The 26,222-nt window shown below is 47.1% G+C and overlaps 1 protein-coding gene across 1 annotated transcript in view; it reads left to right on the top strand.

Moving 5' to 3' along the window:
• The first annotated feature begins 6,215 nt into the window (after window positions 1–6,215).
• Window positions 6,216–26,222, top strand: part of ank3b (ankyrin 3b) — a 108,047-nt gene continuing 88,040 nt past the window's right edge. Inside the window, exon 1 of the mRNA XM_048987075.1 lies at window positions 6,216–7,014. Coding sequence (XP_048843032.1) covers window positions 6,949–7,014 — 66 coding nt within the window. The 5' untranslated portion in view covers window positions 6,216–6,948. The remainder of the gene's footprint in view (window positions 7,015–26,222) is intronic.

Here is a 26,222-nt window from a genome sequence, read left to right as displayed (position 1 = left end):
CGAACCCTCCCCTCCCAGGTTCATGGCGGCCAGTGGACGCTTAAGCGGCCAAACAAAAACAAACCCTGGGTAAGGTTGAGTGGGCCCTAAAGTTCCATTTAAGGATAAACGCCTTTTGGAAGTGAACGTGGCTGGGGTCCTAACTGTCTTTTTGCTTCGGCAAAGCCTATCCCATGACTCGCCCCGAGCTCAGCTGGGGGCGCTGACGAGCAAGCGGTGTCTCTCCAAGCTTGCCAGTTCTACCGGCGACCCAATTCGGAATCGACCGCCGAGCTTCGCCTGTAGATTCTGGTAGCTTCTCTGGTCCCTGCCAGTGTCCTGGAGGGAGCGCTGCTGTTACCCTTGGCAGTGGCCCGACCTGGGAGAGGCGCAGTGCAGTTGGACAGTGCTGAGTTAGCAGATCGTCTCTGGAGGCCAGCAGGCACTGGTACCGTCCAGAACCTGGAAGAGGGGAAAAAAAAAAAAACGAATTCTGAACAAACCTTGTAGCTTGCAAAGTACCATTTGTACAGACGTTAGCGCATACAGTGTTTCTTTCCCTCAGTGGCAGCACAAATGTTTGACCACAATTCTAAAGAAGAAGCCACAAGTACCATCCTGAAATTTTACAAAGTTTCAGCCGTATTTCTGAAACATTGTTCCAGTTTGCAGTGTGAATGTTACATCCTGCATCACATTAATGTGTAAAATATCTCTGGAATATGTGAAAAGTTATGTTTCATTGCACATCAGTTGCTACTAAATTTGGCTTAAACATTTTGAACATAATGAAGTTTTACATAACTCCTGTTTTTACCTGAATTTCTATAGTGATTCAGAGACAGGTTTGTGATGTCATTTCAAAAATTAAGTATAATTAATAATAATTAAGTAGGTGTGAATGTACATGTGCCCTGTGACAGGTTGGCTCCCTGTCCTGGGTTATTCGCTGCCTTATTCACATATTTTGGGGTCGGCTCCAGACCCCTGCGAGAAGAGGTATAGAAGATGTATGTATGGATGGATGGATATGATCTATTTTGCAGTCGATTTTAAAGTGGATTTTTCTTGTTGGGCCTTTGTCTTCTGATTTGTTTATGAGAATAGGCAAATGACCGGATAGCCAACAAACCTGACCCAGGATTAAGGGTTAGAAGATGGGTGGATGGATGAATGGGTGGACATGGCTGACTGTTGTTGAGCTGATACCTTTGAATGCTGAAACATGTAGCCACAGGTTATAAGATCAAAGCAGGATATTCTCTTGAGATCCTTTAAAGGAGTGCTTCTCCACCTGGTCCTTGGGGACCCCCAGAAATGCCACATTTCTGTTCCATTCCAGCTCCCAGAACACCTGAACCGAACAATCAAGCAATCAAGAACATGGAATCGCTGGGACAGGTGTGTTGTGGATTAGCTGGGGGGTCCCTGAGGAGTGGGTGGAGAAACGCTGCTTTCGTGAGGATCTGGCCTCCATTAATTACGCACGACAGTTCCTTGTATTGTGTAACTTTGTTATGTTTTGGTTCTTCCAAACGAAAGGCTCCCGACAGCTTTCAGAGGTTTGGGTCCTTGCTTTGTTTTCCCTGACTCAGCTGTGTGGATTTTTAAGGGCAGGTGGGCATCCTGAAGGTGGGTCGTGCTGCTGGCGCTCCTGGCCTGCCGAGGCGCTCGCTGCCTGCAGGCCGCCGGCTCACACAGCCGCTCGGGGTGACGCCCCAAAGCTGGGCCGCTCCGGAGCGGGACGATCCCAAGGTAATGATTTTAAGCAGGTGATATTTCAGGGCCCCTCAGGCACTCTGAGAAAGATAGCAGCAGGAGACATTTTGACCAAAAGAAGTTTGGTAGGTGTGTGTGTGTGTGTGTGTGTCAATGGCTTTGGTTTGTCATGCATTTTTTTTGATGGGCTCAGTAGATCAGGTCTCTGTGCCTGTGACTGGAGGGTCACTGGTTCAAATCCCATCCTCTCACCGTTGAGCAAGAGCCTGAAAGCCCAAAAAAGTGCTCGTCGGCTGCTGCGTAAATGGCTGATCCTGCACTCAGACCCCAGGCCTGTACTTTCTTGTCATGAAAAAGGAGAGCATGATGGGATATGTGAAAACGAAAACATTCCAATGAACTTGTGCAAATGGCTGTGGGAGCTGCCCTATCTAGGATGTAACTCAGATCTATGTTTACTTGGAAGATTACGCTAATATGGTATAGAACAGCAGGTATAGGGCATGGTGCGATGTACCATGTTACTCTCCATTTTATATGTCTCTAAAGTTGCACTCTGTATGATGCTGTGTTGCATAGTTACTATTTTTTTCCGGTTGCACTTTTAGTTTCTGGTGTTGTGAGACTTGCATACGAGTGTTTCACTCACCTGCACTCTACCAAGTGTCAAGTTATGCAACAAATAGAGTGATTCTGATTTGATTTGATTATATCACAATGGTATATTGAATGGTCACACAAGTTTTATTCGTTTATAATTTGAACCAGTGCTCCAGCGAGTGTGGAAGTGGGATTGTGACCAAGATGCATGAGTCACTTTTGTTCCAGCCGTGAACCAATGTCCAGAGGTTAATACACAGAGCTGTGATCTCCGCTGGCTTTCAGACGAATGCAGATACCTGTGTAGTGCAGGCAGAAGGGCTTAGCCTTCCTCATTCCACCTGTCGCCATCCCCGTCTTTCTCTAAGTTGATCCTAGTCAGCCACTTCCCCCCCCCCTCTTCTGGGTAATTTGGAATCTGACTATCATAAAGCATCGAGTCTTTCCAGCACCCAAAGTAGGATGTGCAAGTTCTGGCTTTGCTGTGACTCACCAGTCAGCGAGCTGTAGAAGTCGGTTTGCGTTTTAGAGGCATTATATACAAAATCTCTTCAGGCACAGAGACGGGTTTCTTAATTAGTGTGTACAGAGGATAAGGTTCTCCGGATCTGTTCTTTAAGACAGATCTATTTCACACTGTGTTGTTTTCTTCTTTTTGTCATTATAATTTAGATAATGCACTGCATTTACAAGGTGCTCGCCAAGTGCCACAACTTGGTTTTCATGACGGAAGGGTGGTATTATGTGACAGTTCTAGAACTTTCAATAAGAGATTGAAGCCGTATGTCCCAAAGTCATCTATGAATAGTACCATGTGCAATATACTTACTGTTGGGTTAAAGTTGTCACATTTTTAGATTTAAACATGCAAAATGTGTTCTTGGTGTAATTTCACGGTACGCGCATGCATAATTAACACGAGCGCCAAATGGTTTATGACACGCACAGAGAAATATTCTTGGTCCAGAGTGTCCGGCTCATGATGCAAATGCAGGTTTTCTGGTTGATCCGTGGATGTCTAGGAGAAAGGATTTACCTGCCGCGAGAGCTTTTGGAGATGAGAGCCGCAGGTGATCTTCATCATCGATTTCATGATTTCTCCAGGACCTGGAACAAAATCGGCTGCCTGCCATCCAGTGTGACATCACACGTGTATCTCCAGCGTGAGCACGACTCAAGGACAGATCAGCAACCCCCTGCAGGGGCGCCGCTAAGGGGGGGAAAGTTGGGACAATTCTAAGGGCCCACGCCCTTTAGGGGCCCCCAGAGATCTGAATGGGTGTGGTAGGGGGGCCCAACCTCATATTTTGTCATAGGGCCCAAAATTGCTAGCGGCGCCCCTGACCCCCTGTGACCAGCTAAGAGGATGGGGGGCCCTGGCGTGACATGGGATGAATACAATATTCCTTGTCTGTCTTTTGTAAATGCCCCCCCCCCACCCAACATAAGCCAGACATTCTGAACCTAGCATAATTACACCAAGAACACATTTTTAACCCAACAGTAAGTATATTCGGTGATTGGTATGCTACATCCAGGTGGACCCCCCCCCAAACCTTTAGATAATGTCGCCATGGGTTTGGCCTGCAGGCGTGACACAGACTGGTATCCCAAACGCCCCAGCTGGGCTGGGAGCATGATCTCAGCGCTGCAATGGCAGGGAATGCCATCTGGGTGTGAAATTCTCTTAAACGTGCGGCCTGTCTGGCCGCTCTGTGACTCGAACCCGAGCAGCGACAGCACGCTGGTGCACCTTTATTTTTACACCAACGAAAATCCTAAAATCCGATTATACACCTGCAACCCTGTCCAGGGTACATGGTTTGGAGATGGATAATCCAAAGGCAGTCTCCATTTTGCATATGATAAGTATTTTGTTGAATTATATTCATATTTCTGCATTGCCTATTCAACAGCACTTTCACTGTCTCAATTAAAGAATATTAAAACACTGATCATATAGAACCAGCAGTAAAATAACATAAATATATATTTTTTTATGAAAGCGCTGGATGCATTAAATGAGGCCCGAGGCTAACAGTGTGGAAGACGTAGTGAAGCCCCCCCCCCAAGCCCCCCTATCCCTGTCTGGATCTCTCGCCTCTATCTGGGTGTGATAAACTTCAGGTCGTCTCTGCCAGGGCAAATCGAGGACAGCAACAGCTAAGACCCTCTGAGGCGATGGGCAGCGCGATATTTTAGGAGTGGCAGGCAGACACGAACGTGTCCGACAGTCGCCACTGCGTTCATGAAGCAGATCTCCACATCTGTGCCGTTCCTGCCCAGCTTGGGGACATCACCACGTTTAAATATAAGCATGTGCTGTATTCTTGTAGCATTTAATTTGGGGTGGGGGCAGATCATTTATTTCCAGTAAGTGTGGAAAAACGAGTGAAGAATTTTCCAGTAGTGTTCTCCTTGTAATCAGACATACGGTGCGGGTATAATGGAACGTTTCTGGACAGGCGTTTGCAAAAAGCAGCTAATGGCACTGTCAGGCCTCCCGATGAAGGAGGCTGGGCATGATGGGTGAACATGAAAGGATCTTTGACATCACAGGGCCCAGGAAAATTGAAGCAGACCCCGACTTAATACTTCTTAATTTAAAACATGGTTCGTAATCCTTAACCCTGTTGTACCAATTCCCCTCAGCACTCCAAATTTGTTGTACATAGATATAGGACACGCATTGAATTCATTCATGTTCTCATTTATTTATTTTTCTTGTAAATTGCGTATAAATTGTAAAAATGTTTGCTGTGATTGACAAAAGGCTCAGGCGGGAGACAAAAAGAGAGGGGAGAAATAAATAGAAAAGGCAGACATTTTATTTGAGGGCTATATTTGTTGAACACTTTGTTCAGTTGTCTTGGCAGCGTTCGGTGACACCATTTCACGTCAGATTGTGATAGGCTGCCTTCCTTTGTGGAGTACTCTTGTTTTTGTCATGCCCTGTTTTTACCAGCAGATGGCAGACTGAGGGGGGTCAACCCATAGGCATTATTTATATAAATGAATCTTTTGAATGCTGGTTTTTCAGTTTGAATTAACCTAGCCACATTGCTGTGTTTGACATCAAATGTTTTAATGTTCTGTGTTTATAAACAGGTGATTTGATTTTAGATTTATCAAGCAATGTTTACCTGACCCACCTCAATACTTTTGAAAAATAAGGCAATTTTTTGCTTCTTACAAGATGATTATTGGAACAACAAATTTGAAATTAAACGTAAATATTCTAGAATCTTGTAGCCATTCTGTGGCTTATAGTTTTATCATTATGCACATAAGACCTGTTAAGTGTAGCCTGGTTCAGCTAAAGCTAGATTATCATTTTTCGCAGTTCAGCGATGAAATAAAACCTTTTGACTGCTAACCCCTTTTAAAATGTAGTTGTTTATGGCGTAATGTACCAAATCGAAAGATGGCGAACCACACAGGCTAATTTTGATGTCATAATGGGGAACTGTCAAGGGGTAAAACGTGTCGTCCACAAGTGATGGGGCAGAGGGTGGCAGGGGCAACTGGACAGGCTTCTGTGTTGCATGGTGCCCGGCTCTTGCATTATTACTGTCCTCGCACGATGGTCTCCTGGACCGCCCGGGTGTGACCGCTTCCCTGTTGCCGTTAGCGGGGAGCCAGATCCGCTGTCATTGTTGTGGGCACCCCTGACTGGGGGGGGGGGGACCAGCCGCTCGCCGTTCAGTAATCGCGAGCCGCTATTGTGTCTCCGATAAAGGGCTGGGTGCCAGTGGGTTGCTTAACTGAAGACTGCCTCATTTGTTACGTGCCGGGGGTGGGGGTGGGGGGCGATTTGCAGGCGACAGACACGGTAGCCCCCAGCCCCATCTTCCTGGCCAGAAGACATTGCCACCTCCTTGTGTTATTTGGCATTTTTGTTGTAGTTCTCATCGTCGTCATCTTCCCTTCTGGTGGGAGGGGTTTTCTTCAAGATCTAGTAATCTGATCTTGCTAAGAGGTACACCCAGACGCTTCCTTTTCTGGAAGGATCTGGTGCATCTCGCTAATAGGCAGGTCTGGGGATCACATTTAACACCAGCCAGTACCCAGGAAGCGGCTGATCCCAGCTCAGGGGGACAGTTGAGGGTTTTAGTCTATCTGTCATTAAATTCATTTTCTCAGTCTATTCCTCCCTCTCTCTTTCCCAGTTACACTCTCTCTCTTTCTCCCTCCCAGTTTCTCTCTCTCTCTCTCTCTCACTTGCTCTCTCTCTTTGTATGTTCCTCTCTCTTTCTCTCTCCCTCCCTCTCTCTGTGTCTCTCCATCAGCACCATTTAGAGAGAAGGGAAAAACCCACCAGTACCAGGGTGGCAAGCAGTGTCTGACTTCAGTAGAAGCGACCAGATCCGCTCTGCAAGCTGGATATCTATTTGCAGCGAGAGATCTGTTGGCTTTGACTCTCCCATTTCCCTGTGGCTCTCGCTCCAAGCGTGTAGGCGAGGGGCCGCTGGGTTTGGTGGACGTGTTGGTGGACGTGGGGTGGTGGGGGGGGGGGGGACGCACAGCTGGGAAAGTGAGTGGTGCCGAGCGCGTGTCGAGAGCATCCTCCGCCCCCACCGCTCACTCTGGTCGCCCAGAGGCCGCCTCATGTGGGAATAAGGAGCTGAGGCAAGACCCCGCGACCCCAAGATGAGCGAGGAGGCCAAGGAGAAGGGCAGCGGCAAGCCAGCTCACCGCAAGAAGAAAGGCAAAAAGGTAAAGGGTGGTCACACCGCGCCGGCACGCCCGTCGCACTTCGCCCGTGTTCTCGTGTCTCGTTCCACAGATGGTTTCGGGAGTGAATGTTTTTTAAAAAAAAAAAACGGCGTCGGTGGGAGTCTGGATGCGGGGGGTCGGGGTGTCGTGTGGCTTCGCTGGCTGGCACCGTGTGGCGCCGTGGCCCCCGACCTTTGCGAAGGGGGGACTGCGAAGCCGCCGTGTGACTTCTGCTAGGAACAGCACCTCGCTTTGTTTCCTGGCGGTTTCACGGAAGTTTCTATCCCGTCCTTCCCGAGCGGAGTCTCCCTCGCACGTAAGGCACGCGGTCGGAGACGCATCTCCCGTTTGCTGGGGTTTCGAGCCTGTCAGTAAGTACTCCCTGTCACCTCCTGTTGGAGGGGGGAAACATTCTTTTTAATCGGGAGAGCTGTGTGCCCTGTTGGAGCCTGAGTGCGTCCATTAGGCACGGGGTCCTAATCCAGGGGGCGTCAGCTGCTGTCCCCTGTCGCCCGTCCTCACGCGCTGCTCTCCTCGGTCTCACCCTGGGAGGGGAGGTGGGTCCACTCAGCGCAGTCTGTCGCCACGGCGTTTCTCCAACCTGTTGCTAGGCGCACGGAACATCAGCTCCGGCGACACGGCTGTCCTATGCCCAGATGGTGGTGCTGGCTCAACTCGGCTGCCAGGCTTGTGCCTTTAATATTATAAATGTGTAGGAAGACACGGATATATCACAGTGTCTCTCTCTAATAAAGAAATTAAATACCTTCATGTATACTGTAGATGTATCCAATAAGAAACTGTTGCGATCGCTGTCTTTGCCGTTTGCTGACATAACTGATTTTCCGAAATAATGTGGTTTGTGGAAAATGTGATTAGGTATGGTGTAAGTGGTGGTGTTTTTCTTATTTTTAAGTACACACAATTAGATTTTTTTGACAGACTGAATAATCCATTTGGGTCTGGATAGATTCCCTGCTTTTTTTGGGGTGGGGGGGGGGGTGAGGTTCTGCATTCTTTGTGACAACGGGAGAAGACATTTTAGTAACAGGAAGCTGGGGCACTGAAAGGGCACTTATGATTAACCACATGCTGAATCCGTCTTGTTTAATGAAGAGCCGTTAGGCTCCACAGCACCAGCATTGTCATATTTACTGAATTTTTACTTCCCTGGAGGGTATAGCATTCTGACAGCCCTGTTTATATTTATAAGTGAAGTCCCTGTTAAACAATTTTGTTTAAGGTAATTGCTCTCTCCCCCTGTGGGATCGATGAAGACCATCGATCAGGGCGCACATATGCCGTCCCCCCCCCCCCCCCCCACAAAGCCAAACTGAGTCCGGGGCCCTCTCGAGCGGGATTTGTGTTTCTTGGATTCTTAGTGCACGTCGCGTCCACCTCTCGCACAGTGTAGGAGATGGCGAATGTGATTCCCCCCCCTGAGTCACAGCGTCACCGAGTCACAGTGCTCGATGGAGGATTGAGGCTGGAGGGATTATTTCGCCGCCTCTCCTCCCCTCCCCCACCTGTCTTTTGGAAAGCGCCCTGGCTGACAATTGGGGGTCTAATTTTAACCCCACCCAGGCTTTCCTTTCTATTGACTAGGGAAAGAAAAAACAATCGATGCAGGCTCTGATGCGACATCTGGCGTCGGAAATGGTGCGTCTGTCCCCTTTTGGTCGACTGGAGATCCCCCCCCAACACCCTTGCCGTGCCTCAGGATGCCGCCATAAGCTGAGCTAATCCACATGGTTCTGTGGTTGGATTCACACAAAGCACTTCTGCCATGAGGGCGAGGACACGGTACCAAGCGCCGTGAGCTAAACATCGATATACCAGTCCCGCTAATGGGCTCGTCTCCGGCGGTCCGGCTAGGTGGGCTGCTGGTCGCGAGTGTTTGAGTCCTCGCTCGAGACAAATGGGTGTCTGGCCAGGCGGAGCCTGGCCGCCATTGCCTCGGAGAGACCTGTAAGCCGAGCAGGTGTGTTAATGCCCGTCGTTATGGCAACGAGGGGGCTGCTCTTCAGGGAGGTAGCGCTGAATACGTGTAGCTCAGCTGACGTCCGCGACGAATCGGCTATTTTTCCACAAAAACAAACTCAGCCATTGTGAATTAGCTTTTTCAAAATGAGCTTGAACAAAGCATGTGACTTTCGAAAGGTATTCTGTCCGTTTGTGTGTTTTCTGGAGATCATTTAGGAAGCGACCTCTGAAATGTTGTGGCTTTCATTTTCCAATAACCTTGCTGCTGACATTGTTGATAACACATTTGTTAGATCGGCCTCGGCTGCCTAGCAACTGATGGATGAGCAAATCGGTACATAAATAATGATTTGATTGTTTTGAAAATGATTTGAATAGTTTTTTTTTTTGTATAGAAATCGGTCATTTCTCGGACAAGAGTGATTACTTTTTTTGTTTTTAGGCTCAAGCCCCCCATCTTTATATTTTTAATGAACTTATTTGTTGCACACGGTTCCGGAACCTTTGTCAGGTTAGACCACACCCCTATTGTCTCCGGCTGTTATGGCTCTCCAGTGGTCAGACCGACTTTGAGGGCAGTTGCGTCTAGAGTAATAAACAGAAAATGGCACTTGCTGTCCCCCAATGCAAAGTCTGGGAGGGGTTCTCTCATGTTTCCAAGATGAACATTTCTCAGCTGTGACAGTCCCTTTCATTGGCTGTTTGTTTCCATATTTATTTATTTATTTGTTGCTGTCTTCATATCAGACAGAAACAGAAAAAATGGAAGATGGAACAATTTCGGACTCCAGGAAGGAATTATAAAATAATGAAGTGGATATGTTAGAGGGAAAATTTTTAATGGGGGGAGAGCGAAGCAGAAAAGCTTAAACCTCAGGCAAAAGAGTGTCTGCTGTAGAGGATGCACTTCAATTAACTTAATTAAAATGGGAAATGTTCCTAAAGTAAAAATGCCTCCATCATCTGCTTTCAACCCAAGCTGTTAATGTAGGAATGTCCGAGCAAGGAGTTTTTAATGCCTTGCAGGGGGGCATTGGCTGGAATGGGCTGGCTTTGTGCGGAGACTCGGCCGCTGGGTGGAGCTTCCTGTGGATCCTTCTGGGTCGTCTTGGGGTCCGATGCACACGGGGTGTCCAGGTGACTTGGAAAATGCCCCGGTAGTCGGGAAGTGCGCACGACGCGATGGACAGGCGAGCCGGACGTGGCGTTCTAATTGCGGTGTTTGCCCGGAAGCGGGGCCCCACAAGGCCCGCGGGTCAGCGGGCGTGAAGTTGCGTAAGCGGGAACGCTTTGCCGGCACTCCGGTTCCGGATATTTCCGACTTGGAGACGTTCCCCGTGACCTATCTGAAGGACGCTGTCCCGATCTCCGTGTGTTTCCTGCGCCGCTAATTTCAGCCCGGCACTGACCACCTGTTCGCCGCCCGGGTTCACGCTCTGCTTCCTTGAAGCGCTTGCCGATAAATTTGCTCCCATCGGCTACTGACGGCACCACTTACCAGTTCCAGCACGGAAAGATTTCGCAGCCCGAGTGGTTAGCGAGCCTCCCGAGGAAGGGGGTTTTCATCTACTGTTCTGCACCTACACCTTCGTGATTTAACCCAACGATGAATCACGGCCTGGAGTATTTGTCCGGCTCTGCTTGGCACAGCGCTCTGGCAGCCTGGATGACCACAGTCCTGTTTCTTCAGGAATATTTATTTATGCCTTTCCTTTAAATGCTCGTTAAAATATCTTCTTTACCAGGAAGCCAGATGAACAGAATTATAGCCGAAATTAGAGTTAATGTTAAATTAACGAAAATCACCCGGTCTGTTGTCATTTCGCCCTACATGTTGTCATCTAATTTCAAGTTAGTTGCTCCATGTTTACTTTTTGAAATAGGAGAACCTCAAAGCCTAGTAACTGAAATCTATACTTTTCAGAAAACACTCCCTAATTCGGAGGTGTTCCACAGTGGTGTCGAGTTATTTTACACAGCGCTCCAAGTTTCCTGACGGCATGATCCACTCCAAAGCCTGGAAATCTGCAGATTTTTTCATCCCAAAAGTACCAGGGGTCTCCCATTTTTCCCAAAGATGTCGCTGCCCGTCCTGATCTATAGGGGACTGGGTTGATGTTCAAGTCCCTCACTGAACGTGCTGTCCTTCTGTGATGTAATCATTTGTCAGATGACATTTGGAAGGTAATAATCTAGCTCTCCGCGGTTCAAGGATGCAGCCTCTAATGTGTTGATTAATAACTACAATGCGACGGATGTGCAAATAATCTGAGTGGAGCCGTTTTCTGAGGCAGTGACTAAGTGAATCTGAACATTGAAAATGTCCATGTTCTCATCTGACAACAAGCTTGGGGGCCCTTTTACACGTCTGCATTTGGGCCTGGAGGAGCCCTATAGGGGCCCTAGGACATCAGTAACTGAAGAGCTGAAATATAGCCAGTGTTGCCCTTCGAGTGACTCATGACTTAGATTGATAGATACATTGTTACTCTTTGTTGTTTGGTAATGGATTCAAATATTGGTGAGGTAACTTATTTATAATTGCTTTATGCTGAGTGCTATAATTTAGTTGCAGATTTTACCGTGGATTGAATCTCTTGTTTTAGATTTGAATCTCGAAATGAAATTGAAGGATGAAATTCTCAGAGCTCTAATTTTCAGGCACTTTCTGTAGCTCACGTTGTTAACCACACTTAAGTGCCCCTCCCCTCCCTGCTCATTTGACATTATTTCATGCAACAAGATGAGTGCTGGCCACTAATTGCATTCTGTCATGGGGGCGGAATGAGTCTAGAAGCCATTAAACTGACCCATATAGAAAATAAAAAGCTAGCAACATTCGACTAACAGGAAACTACAGGCTCTCCTCACAGCAGGATACAGGTAGTGTCTCCAACGGCAACAACGTCATTGGGGAGGGGAAGGAGGGTGTTTTGTGCCATTTACACCCCAGGATTGTCGTTCTCCCCCAGGACAGACCTAATTGCTTGTTTTTTTTTCGACATTTTCCATTTCAGTCAGATTATAAATAGATGTCAACACGCAGTGACATGATTTGCAGTGTGGAGACTGATCCTTATTTCCTCCTGCTGGGTGACTCTGGTCGGCTACAGTCATTTTTACAGTCGTCACTAAGTGCCGTACAGCTGGCCTTTATGTTCTTCTGACATCAGAAGATGTCTCTGTGAGACGATTCTCTTCCCACCCCTCAGGTTTGGAGTCCGAAGTCCTTAAGCGTAATCAGGCATTAGTCCCGGCTGCAAGACAAACTCATGGTTCACTCCATTTTTTGTGGGGGGGGGGGTATTTATCTCAGCGGTGACAGCGCTCTCATCTCGATATGATGTGATTCTTCTTGGCGTTTTCTGCTTTGTAGCTGTTTTTCTACACAACAGAGGATATGAAGAAGGGCGGATGTGCAGTGTATCTTGGGAAATCCGTGGGGACACCGGCTAGGGGGGCACCGCCTCAATGTTGGAGATGTCCTTTCACTAAGTGGCTTGCTCTCTCTCTCTCTCTCTCTCTCTCTCTCTCTCTCTCTCTCTCTCTCTGCTGTGAGAGCTACTACTACTTCCTGGTCTGATCATGTAATCCTAGTCGGAATGTCCAAGGGGCGCTCCAGAACCTCATCACCGACCCGCCGTTCCCAGCGTCTCCGGTGTCAAGGGGGAGGGCATGACGGCTGGAAAACCGTTTAAACGTTTTGTGTGAAATGCAGGACTCCCTGGGTCCATGGATAACATGGACAGAGATGTAACCGGATCCCTGGGCTCGGGGACTGACTCAAAGGGGAAAAGGGGGACAAAATATTTCATATAGTCCCCCAAATTAATTAACGTACATTTTGTCGTAGTGACTGGATTTACAAGTGTTGCTGGGTCTCTCCTTAAGCTCCATTTGGAATTTTTATTTCAAGACTTTACTTATTAATTTGAGCTTTCATTCTGGTGGATAATTCAGGGCTTGTTTAGTTGAGGGTACCAACTGTTTTGTGGGCAGGTGGATTTCTTTAATGAGACACTGTGCTGCTCGTGACCAGTGTGACCATTTCGCTCGGCCCTTTTGGGTTTTGCTGATGTGGGCCCCATACTTTGCTGAAATTGGCCTTGGTTCATGGGAACACGATGAATAACTTTTTTTTTTTTTGTTTATTTTTGGCATGATTTTTGTGAAGTGCTAAATCCAATTTTTAATAAGCATCTCTCTCTCTCTCTCTCTTTTTTTTTTAATAACTTCTGCCAGTTTCCGGACTCTTAGACTAATTAAGTTGACTCCTTATTCAGAAATGACTAAATTTGATCCATATAAAAATATCATTTTTATAATGCCACCATTCTGGGTCTCTGTTTTATGTTTCTAGTTTGATGTTTCTTGTTTATCGTGTTATTTGCGTACAAGAGATAAAGCTGGTAGGATCTGTGTCCTGTTAGGCTGGAATTAACATATCTAGGGTCAAGTCTAGTTTAAGAAGTCTTTTACGGCTGGGGGGAGGGTCCATCAAGTGAGGGGAATCTGCCTGCGTATCTGGTGACGGAAGAGGGAGATGGAACGCGGCACTAAATGAGCTTGCTCTTTAAGTAGGGTTTGTCAAAGCCCAATTGCAGGCTGTCGTAAGGATGTCGGTATTTAAAGGCTGCCGTTTGACAGACGGCCATCGCGTTCGTCCTGTTTCCAAAATCGGTGTCCAGAGAAAGGGGCATTGTGCCGGTTAAGCCATAAGACTAAATTACACAAATGAAACCGCCGTTGAAACACTGAATATTACTTTTGAGGGGATTGTCTATATCTGCGTACCTGTGTGAAATTTTCAGATGCAGAGTGAAAACCTCATACTAATGTCCTGTTCAGGTTGTCCCTTACGGCTCACTGTAACACTGCAACACTGTAACGGAGTTATGGATGGATGCAGTGCACATCTCATGGCTAAATCTAGAGGAGACATCCTGTTGTTGTTGTTAAGACTCCTTATATAAAACTTTTCATACATGGATTTCAGTTCAAAGTGCTTCACATATGAATATAAAATAAAACCAAAGACAGAAGCAGCTTAATAATACAATATCTAATGGGTATAGCAACAGCTGGTGACTGTGTACCTTTGTAACGTGTTAGAAACACTAACCCAGGACACGTGTGGGGAATCCAATCATTATTTGTTTAATCTGAGCTGATCCATTATTTTGACTGCGATATTAATGAAAACCCATGATGCCCTGACCCCGCCCCCACTTTATGAGGGTTTTTTTTTTTTTTTTGACAAGCCCCCCCACTTCTCCAGTGTCCATGGAGAAGACAAGAGTGAAAACTCCAGGCTGACTGCATTTCTTGGGAGACCATCTGAAATCCGTTGCTGTTTTTAGTGATTAGTTTGAAAGTGTGAGGGGGAGCTTCACTGAGTCAGGGGCGGATTAACGCGGAGGCTATTTGAGGCTGCAGCCCAGGGCACCGGCAAAACCGGGGGCTGCAGCTGGCAAAATTCAGGCCCCGCCTGGGGGAAAATGAAACTTACAGTTAGTAAATCCGGCTGATCGGTCTGCCTGTGCAGTACTCTCCCCTTTTTTACCGCCAGCGACTCCCCGGCTCAGCAGATTTTCATTTCGCTTTCAGGTCTCTGGGTGCTCCGCTTTGGGGGGGGGGGGGGGGGTTGGTCATGTTGGCCTTGGGCTCGCTTGATCCATTATGCTGCGGGACAGACTGGGGAATGACCATGAACAAGGCTGGGGGTTAGATGACGGCAGGACGGTGCTTTTCTACACTGGATACTTATTTCTCGAACATTTTACTTTTTTTTTTTTGTTACCCTTGTGTAACACCAAGAGGGTATGAAACAATTCAGCGTTTCATCACCCTCCTGGGGGGGGGGGTACAGCGAAAGTTGGTGCCTGTCGAAACTGGGCAGGGGCGAGTTTCGTAAACCTCGACAAAAACCCACAAAACGGTCGCAGGGGAGGATCCACGAGTGGCAGTGAACGCTAGTGCTGCGGTTCCCATGGCTCCGCCCCACACTGAAGACGAGACCCCTCCTCCATGTGACTCAGGCTTCTGACCCATCCCCGTGCTTTCTGACCTGTGCTGCTGCTAATGGTTCATTTTAAAGTAGCTTTATTAAGCTGTTGGGGTGGGAGGTCTGTTTTACTGATTATAAGCAGATTCGTGGCTGAATTTCTGTACTTTCACAAATGGCTCATCAATCAAACCTGTCACAAGCAAATCCGATAAATATTTCCACGGTTTTCGTACTTTTGCAGATTTTTCTTTTTTTTTTTTTTTTTTCCCCCGCTAGAGTACTGAAAGATTTTAAGATGTTCAAAGAAAATGTGAGCCTTTGTGAATAGATGCACTATAGTGGGAAGAGGATGTCAGAGAAGATGGGTGGAGGTGGAGAGAAAGAGCAGGATGGGTGGATGAAGAGGCCTTGTGGTAGGGGTTTGAAAAATGAGCCAGCACTATGGGCGCTGTCGCCCCCTGCTGCCATAAACTGCCAGCCCGCTGATAACTGGCCCAGAGTTGGGGTCAACTGAGCTTGCGAGACTCTTCCTCTGATCTACGACGGTGGGCTGGATGCACTGATTCACCCCCCCCCCCCCCCCCCAAACACCTGCCAGCTAAAATCAAATTTACAGCAACTGACTAAGCAAGAACAGTAACAAGCCGAGCGCACAACAAAATGAGCACATCACCTCACAGAGAAGCACTTGATACTCGGGGCTCTATGGCCAAACCTGGGGGGGGTGGGTGTCGTAAACTTGATTACGGTACCAGGAAACGAGTTCTTCTTTACTTTCAGGACATTAACAGCTCAGCCGGAGATACGCAGCAGCTCCTGCCGTGACCGGCATTGGCATGATGTCATGCACGTGGGTCCCGCCTTTTGGGCGATGATGTAATCGTATGGTGTAACACTCCCTCAATTGGCTCTGGGGGGGTGGGGTGTGAATCGGAGAACTCCCCCGACGTTCCTTCTGGATGGGGGGGGGATGTGGAGGAGTTTGACTTGGCAGAGGAAACCCCCCCCCCCCCCCCCTCCATCCCTTTTTCCCTTATTTCCATATCACTGGCGTTTCAGACAACTGGGTTGCACACTTGATGGCATTATTCTCGACTGCTGTGGAGACATTTTCAAATGCCAAGAAATACAAAACCCAGATATGGGCGGCACCTTAAAAGGGCCGCGACTATGCCTCACTCCGCCAAGTGCTTTTCCACGGTTTTCCCAGAAAAATATCCAGCGGGAATGACGACTGACCGTCTCCCGGTTCCGCGGCTGTAATATGTATTCAGTCCTGATAATTGGGGCCATTCTGACCCCGGCGCCTAGCTGCCGGATGACCCTGAAAGCTTTCAGCAAGCTTTCAGAAGCAGTCTCTGGCCTTTGTTTTGTTTTTTACCCCAACGGTATCTGGAAGCCCCACCAGCCCCAAATAGCAGCCCCCTTCCAAGTCGGTCGTGTAAGACTGAGCGGACTCCATCTGGAGGTTCCTGTGCTGTTCCAATCACTCTTTTTTCATTATTCCTTGTTCTGTTTTTTTTTCGTGTTCTTACCCAATCTGAGGTGAGAGGGATGCCATTTTAGTTCCTGAAGCTCCCGAGCGTCAATTAATCCGGCAGGACAGATGCAGCTTCCTAGCAGAGGGACTGGGCACCAAGCCCAACTGGGACTGGGAAGGTTCTGCTTCCTGGGGGGTGTTGAGGATGGTCCTGCTGATGCCTGGACTGCATTTTGCGCCATGTTGCTTACCTCACATAGGGGTGTCCATTTAAGATGTGCCCCCCCCCTCCCCTCAGTTTTATAGGAAAAGTCCAGTCTTGGGATAATGATGTTGGATTAGTTATCAAAGTGCATGTATTTCAACTTTAATTGTGTTTTGTATAATGATTTCTGAAGAAGTTTGAAGGGTCTTTTATTATTTTATTATCATGGTTTTATGGTAAACTCTCCCTTCAATGTGTTTTTAACCCTCCCTGGCACAGACGAAGGACAGTTAGTAGTGAATCATCACCGGGTCCCTTGTTTTGTTCATCAGCCTCAGACGAACATAGTGGAGGCCCTGACTTTAGCAGATGTCCATGAGTGTGCTTGCATGCCTGTGTCTAGATGATGTTCTCCTTTTATGAGAGAAAACGCAACTTTGCGAGTGCCAGACCTTTCAGCCTTATCCAAGCTCCGGTGAGTCATGATGAGTCTAAGATTACTCACCGGTTTCTCGTTGTAGGCTAAGGTGACGTTCACTTCACAAGTGGTCCTCTTTCACTGTCAGAACGCTGAACCAGAAGGGAATCATGAAACCAAGCTAACAGCGTCTGAATGCAAGGCACTCAAACTGCATTTGAGTAAACATTCTTGGGATCCATTTCCTACCAACTGCCAGATCAATCGGGATCAGGATGACCGTGTTACCGTGGAACAAAATGTTCAGATTGTGTAAATAAGTCATGAAATGTTAATTTACTACATGATCACACTAAAGGCTACTGAGGTCAACGTCAGTAAGTGTAACCTTCACTAACAACATGGTATACATTCCTTCATCACTGCAGACCCAGGTGATTAGGGAAAACATAGGGTTATACCTCCCTCATTGGGCACATCGTTTTGAACGTGGTATTGATTCCATCCTGTAAAATTCTCGGGAAGTTATGAGACCTGTGTTTCCCGGTGATGAGCTCACGGTGGTCACTGGTTTTTCTGGAGTCTTCTCCCTCAGGAGCCTCTTGAGAGGAGGAGCCCGAACTGATTTTTTATTTTTTTTTTCCCCTGTGTTATTTGTTGTGTAATAAGTGCTAATTGGAAGCACAGAGCTGCTAATGGTTTGAGGTGGATCCAGCCATTTCAGACGCCAGCCCAGACTGGCCGAAGTGTGCTGATACACCCGGGGGAGTTGATCTGCCTTTCGCTGGAACTCCGTGCACGTTTAAGGTTTAAAGAAGAGCTTAACTGCATGTTGTCATGGGCCGTTCTGTTGGGTTGTACAAGTTGATGAGAGAGAGATTTTCCTGATCTGCCAATGTCTATGCTTGGATTTTACATCGTTCCACGATGTTTTTGTACATCATCGCCATTTCAATATTATATAAGCCAAAATTATGTAACGCATGCTGAAAATGTCCATGGTAAGGATTGAATATTTTTTGCAGCATGTAAGCATTTTTTTTGCCAGCCTGGAGAAGTAAATGCTTTTTTTGCATAGATCGATTGAATAATATCTGACCCGTAAGGTCTCAGACGTCTTAGCAGCACAGATTTGCTGTGCTTTTTTTTTTTTGCTTTTTTTTACTGTAATCCGCTCTAGCAGTGTGATGCAACTGCTTGGTGAACCGTGATCTGACCGCCGTCATCATTCACCTGTAGGGGGAGCAATGGCTGAAGAAGACATGACAGATCTTGAGAGTAGGAGTATCTTTTCCTCATAGTGTTTTGCCTTACTGGCAGTCACGTCATTTTTAAGTCCATCTTGTTTTCATATTTTCTGCTGCATCCCTGAGTTTCGCCCACATGTGGGTCAGTGACAGATGCGACAATCCGTTAGTGTTGATAAAACATTTTAATTATGTTCTCTTAACATTCTCTGGTGACCATCGCAAGGACTTTTTGCACCTTTTCAGAAGGACAACTTCTTACAACCTTTTTCCACCTCAGTAAGCAGCGTGGAGAAGCATCGTTGACGCAAAATGTGTGCTGTCAGTGCCCTGAATCACCAGCAGGGCGGCGCTGTGGGACACTGCCCACACGCCTCTCTGCTCTCTCCCTCTTTGATCCTGTGAATGGACCTGTCAGGACACTCAAGCAGGGTCAGCTGACATGACAGAGGGCACCACACCCTTCCTCTTTTAGCAGAAATTAGATGTGTGCCGTGTGCATTGCGTGGCAAAGACCATCTCCAATGAGAACCTTCTTTTAAAAGCCACCATCGGAGGAATCAGATGGAGTTTGAAAGCTTGCAGGTGGTAACTGGCACTAGTGTTTCCAAGGGACCATGTGTAACCTGGGATTGGGTCAGGGAGGTCAAGTGTGAAGGAGTGCTGTGGCGTGAGTCCACTGTGGTAGCGGTCATCAGTCCCCCCCCCCCCCCCCCCCCCCAGAATTTCTTAAGCTGTGCTTTTGACTGAGCATCCAGCACAGTGTGATAATTGAGGGAACTCAATGGATGCATTTTTTTTTTTTTGGGTGGTGGGGGGGGGTTATATCGGATTCAACAGCTATTTCCTTCCTGGCGGGGAGACATGCTGATCAGGCTGGCATCTGGAACATTTCCTGGGGGCTGTTTTTACAGACTGGGGCGGAGCAGGGAATGAACATGAGCTCCTAATTCTTTTACAGTGGGATGCAGGCTGACTGGACAGGGCCCCCCCTGCCCCTTGCTTGTAAGGGGGTGGGATCTGTTTTCGTCATGTTCATTTCCATGGTCCATTGGACAGGCTCACAAATGCCCCTATCGCTACCTGGCTTGTATACAGGACAGGGCAGGTGTCATCATGATATAGCTAAGATGCCCCAGGACAGCTGTTCAGGTAATAAAATCGCAGTTTGGGAAAAGCAAAACATTCTGAGCTTTCTGCTGCAGGAATTTTAATTTGGGCGTAAAACAATGTGCCTGGACAGTGGGTGTTTTGGCTCCAAAGCTGCACATATTAAGATTCCTATTTACAGTGAATTTAAACTGGGCCTAATGAATGTAACGGAGATGACATCACTGTGCAATGAACCTGTGCTTAGCCAATGGTAGACGACCGTGAAATACATCTAAGATGGTGTCTACGGTGTCCGATCTTCCAGCATTTTACCGGCATTAGTGCGGCGACAACGCGGCAGCCCCCCCCCCCCCCCCCCCCAGCACGAATGAGCATGCATGTGCCGGCCTGTGTCCAGGGGCGGGGCCCTGCTTTGAGTGGCATCTCTGGTAGAAGGGCAAAGCCCCAACGGAGCGGCGCTATGGGATAGGAGGCGGCGGGTGGGGGGCGGCCAGGAAGAGGTGCGGGGCGCATGGCGCTCTATTTGCGGCTCCAGTCAGTTGCCTAGGAGACCCGAAGCTGAGTCCCGCCAGGGAGCAGCGCTGACCTCGCTTGCGGAGGCAGACACTCGCATCCACTCCGTGTTTTTGTTTTGTCAGAGAGTCGCCCTCTCTCCGGCTCCCCAGCGCTCTGTCGCTGTCGAACATCGGTATGTCGGCAAGCTTGGCGGCTGAAACGGATGAATTCGTTCCTCTGTTGCCCCGCCTCTTATTGTCATGGTTACCACACAGCCCCTTCCTCGCTCTGCTACCGGACTTGGTTAATCGGCTTCGGTGTCCTCTGAGCATTTTTACAGACCATAAGCCCTTGCCCTAGACATAGGAGCGAGGGAGACCCTGTACTCATCCCCGTGTTTGGTCTTTTTCGTTCCTTTTTTTTTTTCTTTTTTATGATCCTCACTCACACTAGGTGGAGTTGATTCTCCAGAGTAAAACGCACGACGTGTCCCTGACACGCAGTGACCAGAGGGCACTGTGGTCACACTGGCGAAATCCGGCCCCTATGTAGTATCCCAAAAAGCCTTGTTACAAAGCTGCCGTTGCCTTGTCACTAACATTGTAGGCACTGAGGGATTCCCAAAGCCCTGTCAGCGAGCAGACGGGTACAGCCAGACGCCCTTTGTTGACACTCTGGAACCCCTCCGGGTTGTAATTTGTAATGTGTTTTAACGTAGATGATTTTCCCCTTAATTTTCACGATATAGTGTTAATGTGGAGTGTGCGTTGGCTCAGTAGGTAGCAATGAGGTATGTAAACTGTGATGGACTTCCACCCCCCCCCCCCACCCCCCCAGGGTGTTCACTGCCTCGTGTCCTGTGCTTCCGAGCCGCGTGACCCTGCGACAATTAGGTGGTGATGCAAGCTGTGCGGATGAGAGTGTGTGTATTTAGAGAGAACTTTGCAGTCCACAAAGACAAAGAGCTATCCATAATTTTGCAGGTGGTGATGTAAAGAAAACATTACAAATTACAAGCACCCCATGTGACTGTGTTCATTGTTTGGGACAAATTTTAGCAGACACATGCGCCTTTGTTCCTTCTGTGGTTTTACACCCCCAAAATATCCAGAGACTTGCAACCCCCTTGGTAGAGTTCACCGACTGGGTGGGAGGAGTCCCCTCAGTGCATTATTTCAATCGACCGATTGGAATAATGGTTGAATGGGTGATGTTTTTCACAAATCATCGCGTGGGCCCCACTTTGCGAAGCCCTTGTTTATTGTTCCTAAACCATCGATGCATGTTTAATGTACTTAAGTCAATATTAACTCATGTCCTTCATTACTTACACTTCAAGAGCTATGATTCACTAGACATTAGCAGATACCATCATTGGTGAGTTTTTTTTTGGCATGCGCGAGCCGTTCGTTTGACGTAGGCAGCTGAAACGTTAAGGCGTGTCGCATTAAAGCGGAGTCACTTTTAAAGATAGCTGCAGACCAGAGACGTTTTTTGTAATGTCAATAGTGACAATGACGAGAACCGCTGGCAATTTGTGAGTTAGCCGCAAGACCAAATGGATTTTGAAAGCCGGCCGAAGTCGGATGCTTTTCGGCAAGCGATTCTGAGAAGCGTAAATGAAATCCTCTCTTCCGTGGGCTGTCGCATATTCAGAATCCGGACTTTTCCGCGGTCAACTAGCTAACAGCCACAGGTTCGGTTAGCTTTGCCACATGGCTGACTAGCTGGCGTGAAAAATGCAATCGCTAGCGGTGCCAGGGTCTACTTCGGTATTTATCAGTAGAGTGCTGTTTATGAGAGAGATTTCAAAACACTGAAGCCGACAGAGCAACTGTGGGGGCGGTGCTTAAAATGTTTATTTCTCTCTCTCTCTCCTTCAACTAATTCGCCTTCAGCTCGACAGCAGATGCGGTTGCGGCCCTTTGTTAGACACGAGGCAGTATGGTGTGTATTTCATTACTTCCCGAAACAGTGTCCCCGGTTCCCTCTTGTGTTGAGAGCCCTACACTGTTGCTGCTTTTTGAGATTTGATGCCATGGAGTTGGGAAATGGACGTCCCATAGCCTTGCCAGACAGGCAGCATGAAATGAAATCAGTCGCAGAGCAATGAAGCCACTTTGCTGAACCTCTGAACAAATATTATTTAAGCCGTGAGATGCAGACAGGTTTTGCAAACAGCAATTAGTCAGTGTGCCTGTGTCTGTGGTTTGGGCCCCTGCTAGGGTCTTGGTATAGTTATCTGGGATGGGAACTGCATGCTGACAGTTCAGAATTCAACAATGTGGAATGAGCAGTAGGACGTAGAAGATGTCTCGACACAAGACACAACATCTCACCAGGGGAAGTGCCAAAGTTTGAGAAACATCTAGAGGTCATCACTTCTTTAGTAGATAATCTTGGCATAAGTTGCAACCATTACAGAAAAGCCACCCACTGGTTTTATTGAGCAGAAGTAAATAGGCAGAAGATGGTCATTGAATCAAAAGACAGTTTGATATTTTGGACCCTATCATAGTCAACATTAATGCCTTAAGTCTTGCTTGGTATGATTCATATGTTATTAAGCTTGACTGTCGTCATGTTACATTAATTGCCTGGGGGTATTTATTCAGTTTAAGTGGGGTTTGTGAAGCACCATTAGCAAGTTGGCCAAACCCTCGGCCGTTAATAACGACGACTTGTTTTCGCCTGTTTTGAAGGGTCCTTTTCTGCGCCCCAAGTGAGTGGGTGGGCAAAATTTCAACAGATTTACCGCTCTTCACGTCGAATGATTACCGCAGGGACAAAGATAAGTGATCGCGTCACGCTGGCACCCTGTGTTTCGGCAACAGCGGTGCTGTGCGCACGTGTGCTACTAGCCGGGAGTGGGCTTGGCGGCACGTGCACCGCGTACGCTGTCATTATTTTCCGAGAGCTCTGTTGGTGCATAGCGTTTGGATTGATGAATATTAATTGCCGTTAAGTGACGTGACCATGGGGAACGCCTGCGATGCGGAGCTGTCTGGAAGCCACGATGGCGGTGATCTTCTCAAGCACGTATCCATGTATGGGATTGTTTTTCTCTAGGGGCTGGAGACAGACCGAAAGGGGCTGATGTGGCGATGGTCCTGCCGTGTCTGGAGGGTGCCCTGTTTTTGTCACTAGACAGTTCCCGTGTTTCGTCTCCAAGACGTCCAGACAATGGACCCCACCATTTGTTTGTTACGAGCTCTTCCATGCCAACCCTCGCAGAAACAGAAGAATTGACAGGGGCTTAACATTTTATTTATTCTTAAACCAGGCAATTCGTTCGAATTCAATTAATTAAATTGGCCAGTACAGCCAATAAATCGTTTTTTTGTTCTTAGTTATTTGTTGTCATGAAACGAATGGATTTCATTGTTCCATGAGCTCAGTATATTTTGTTTTGAAAGGATGAGTAGCTTTTGTTTAAGATGGATTTTCTGTTTGTTTGGGAAGCATAACAGATATAACCTTAAATTGCAAATAAAAATTAGAGCATGACACGCAGAGCTGGGTTGTACAAATATTTTTTATTGATTTCAAAACTGCTACATGCATAATCAGCAGTACAACTGAACCTATGTTTGATGTCTAAAATAGATTTGACATACGCAACGCCATTAGTAAACATTTGGGATGATGGTATTTATGTAGATGTTATCTGTCACCATTTTGTCATTTGATATTTCTGTATGTCTAAACTGTTTTTGTATCCCTGAGATATACAATGAAAAAGTATATACTTAGTGCTTTAAAGCTTTTAAAAATAATCTGGACTTTGTTATACCTCAAAGTAGCACCAAGTCATTTAAAAATGATCTAAGTGAATTAAGTACAAGATACTGATATTTAATATTCCTTCAAGATTGTTGTTGTGAATTTTTGTCCAAATTCTGATCAGAATAAAACGGAATCCCCTGTGATGTGCCAGAGATAGTTGTGTGTTTTTTTTTACTGTGTTGTTGTAATAAACTTCCTCTCGATCTATGGCTTCGGCCAGGTGCTCTTTAGACAGGGTGACATCTCGGAATCGAAGGCTTCTACTCCCACAGGCACGACATCGTGAGACTGGGAGATGGTTCGTGTCAGCAGGCGTGAAGGTCTGTTTGTGTAGGGCGCTACCTGTAGGTCTGAGGTTGTCTTCGCATCCTTATTTTGTTCGTTGTCCACACCTGTACGTTCGAAACTAGTGGAGCAGGAGGAGCGAGTTTGGAAATGGCAGACCACAATAGGGGTGACGTTTAAGCCGTTACTGATGCAGTGCATTGAGATAATTAGTGGAAGCTGCTCTATAGATTCCAGAACTGACCCAAACTCTCCACAGAAACCAGATCCATTTGACTTTCTGTGGGTGGGCCCACAAGCCCAGCCCATGCGGCCATCCACGTTACCACGCCGATCGAACACCACAGCGGTAACTATGGAGAAAGAGTAACACCAGAGTACCCCTGGAAGACTGCTGTAATTGCACTGAATATGACACTCAGCAGGTGTCCTGTCCGAGCTCCATGAGAAAGTGAAGGCTGAACATGCAACATATTTAAATTTAAACACGTGAGATTTAAATAGCCCTCAGAGTGTAAACTTACCAACAGCATGACTCTGTTTCTCCTTGACTTACCTTTACAGCCACCTTAAACTTCTACTGGAATTTTTTTTTTTTTTTTTAATGATTTAAAGTCGGTGCTCAAAACCTTGTTTAGCACAGACTAATGTGTAGGAGAACAGGCAGGCAGCAGTTAGGGCGCATAACCTAAAGGTGAATGGAGCGTGGCATGGATGGAGAGACCTGACTGGAGTTTGACTGCGTACCGTCTTATCAGGCTGCTCCGGCTGTAGAAAAATGGCAGCTAACCCCTCACCCCTCTGTGTCGTGTTACGAATCCGAGTGACACTCGGGAATCCCTGGATCTGCACGGAACCGGCAAACCGAGTGTGCTACTTCCGTAATGGCAGGCTGTGCCCCCCCATGCCAATCCCTCACACAGGGTGCAGTGGCCCTTCCACCACCCACCAGGCTGACTGAATGGCAGCGCTGTAGCCTAAGTCTCACTCCCTGCCGCTTCACTTCCTTCCCCCGTTATGCCCTTCTCTTGTGGCGTTGCTAATGACCATTGGCTCTGTGTGACGCGTCGCGGTTCCCCGTTACCCACAATGCCAGCGCGCTGCTGACATTGTCTCATCTCTTTGTGCTCTTTTGGGGGATCAAGATGTCTTCCCCCTCACACGTTATCAATGGGCTGCTTGCTGTTGCCAGGGTTACTTTAATTACTGGCTGTCCGTCAGTTTCCGTTTGAGGGTGACCCATGAAAACAGCCTGCAGTTTTAATAGTAAATAATGCTCCATAAACACATCTAACCGCTTACAAAGGTCCATTTTGACTGCAAAGCATTAAACTCATAAATTCATCTTATATTGTAAGGTTTGAATAATATGTAGTAGAATGAGAGTCAACTAATTATAAAATTAAATCAAACACAAGATACTGTACATAGCTAATGAATTGCATAGGTTAACGCCACGTATATCGACAGCTACGTTTTCATCCTGTATCGATATTTAAAATATAGTGTCTTAGGCAGATAGGTCACTGTAACACTCAAGAGTCACTCGTGTCTGACGATGCCGTATATTTATTTTTAAGAATATAAACGGAGAGATAAACGGAGTAGCAGCGCCGATTAACAACCTCTCTCCTCCGCACCGGAGTCTGACAGCCTCCGGACACCATGCATATAAACAGGCGTGTTCCCCGAGACTCATCTGTCAGGTTTTCCGCAACTTAACTGGATATCAGAGTAAAATTGTTAAATTCAATGTTCCGGAAGGCCGACATTTTAAAAAAATCATTTTAACAATTGCATGTTAAGACTCTTATCCCGGGCTGGCGTCCAGTCCAGTGTGCGGTTTGTCTCGCATTGCGTTTCCAACAGCGAGCTTGGGGTTATTGAAAATTCCGTGGGTGACATTTAATTTACGTGAAATCGTTTGTAAATGTATAAACTGCATCAATATGGACAGAGCATATTAAAAGCATTATATGTGACCTGTGGTACTGTCATCGACAGTAAAGTTAGGTCTTGATTTTTAATAGCAAGCCATAGATTAAAATACATTATCATATATATGACAGTGCCCCTGGTTTATTGATATTAAATGTGATGCCGTGTTATCTATGATGATACATGGTATGTCACTGTGCCACTATAGTGACATACACAGTGCATGAAATTCAACCCACGACGCGTCCCCT

This window comes from Brienomyrus brachyistius, chromosome 20 (genome assembly GCF_023856365.1).
Source record: "Brienomyrus brachyistius isolate T26 chromosome 20, BBRACH_0.4, whole genome shotgun sequence".
Lineage (NCBI taxonomy): Eukaryota > Metazoa > Chordata > Actinopteri > Osteoglossiformes > Mormyridae > Brienomyrus > Brienomyrus brachyistius.
Note: the sequence above shows the minus strand (reverse complement) of the source record. Positions and strands in the feature narration are given on the sequence as shown.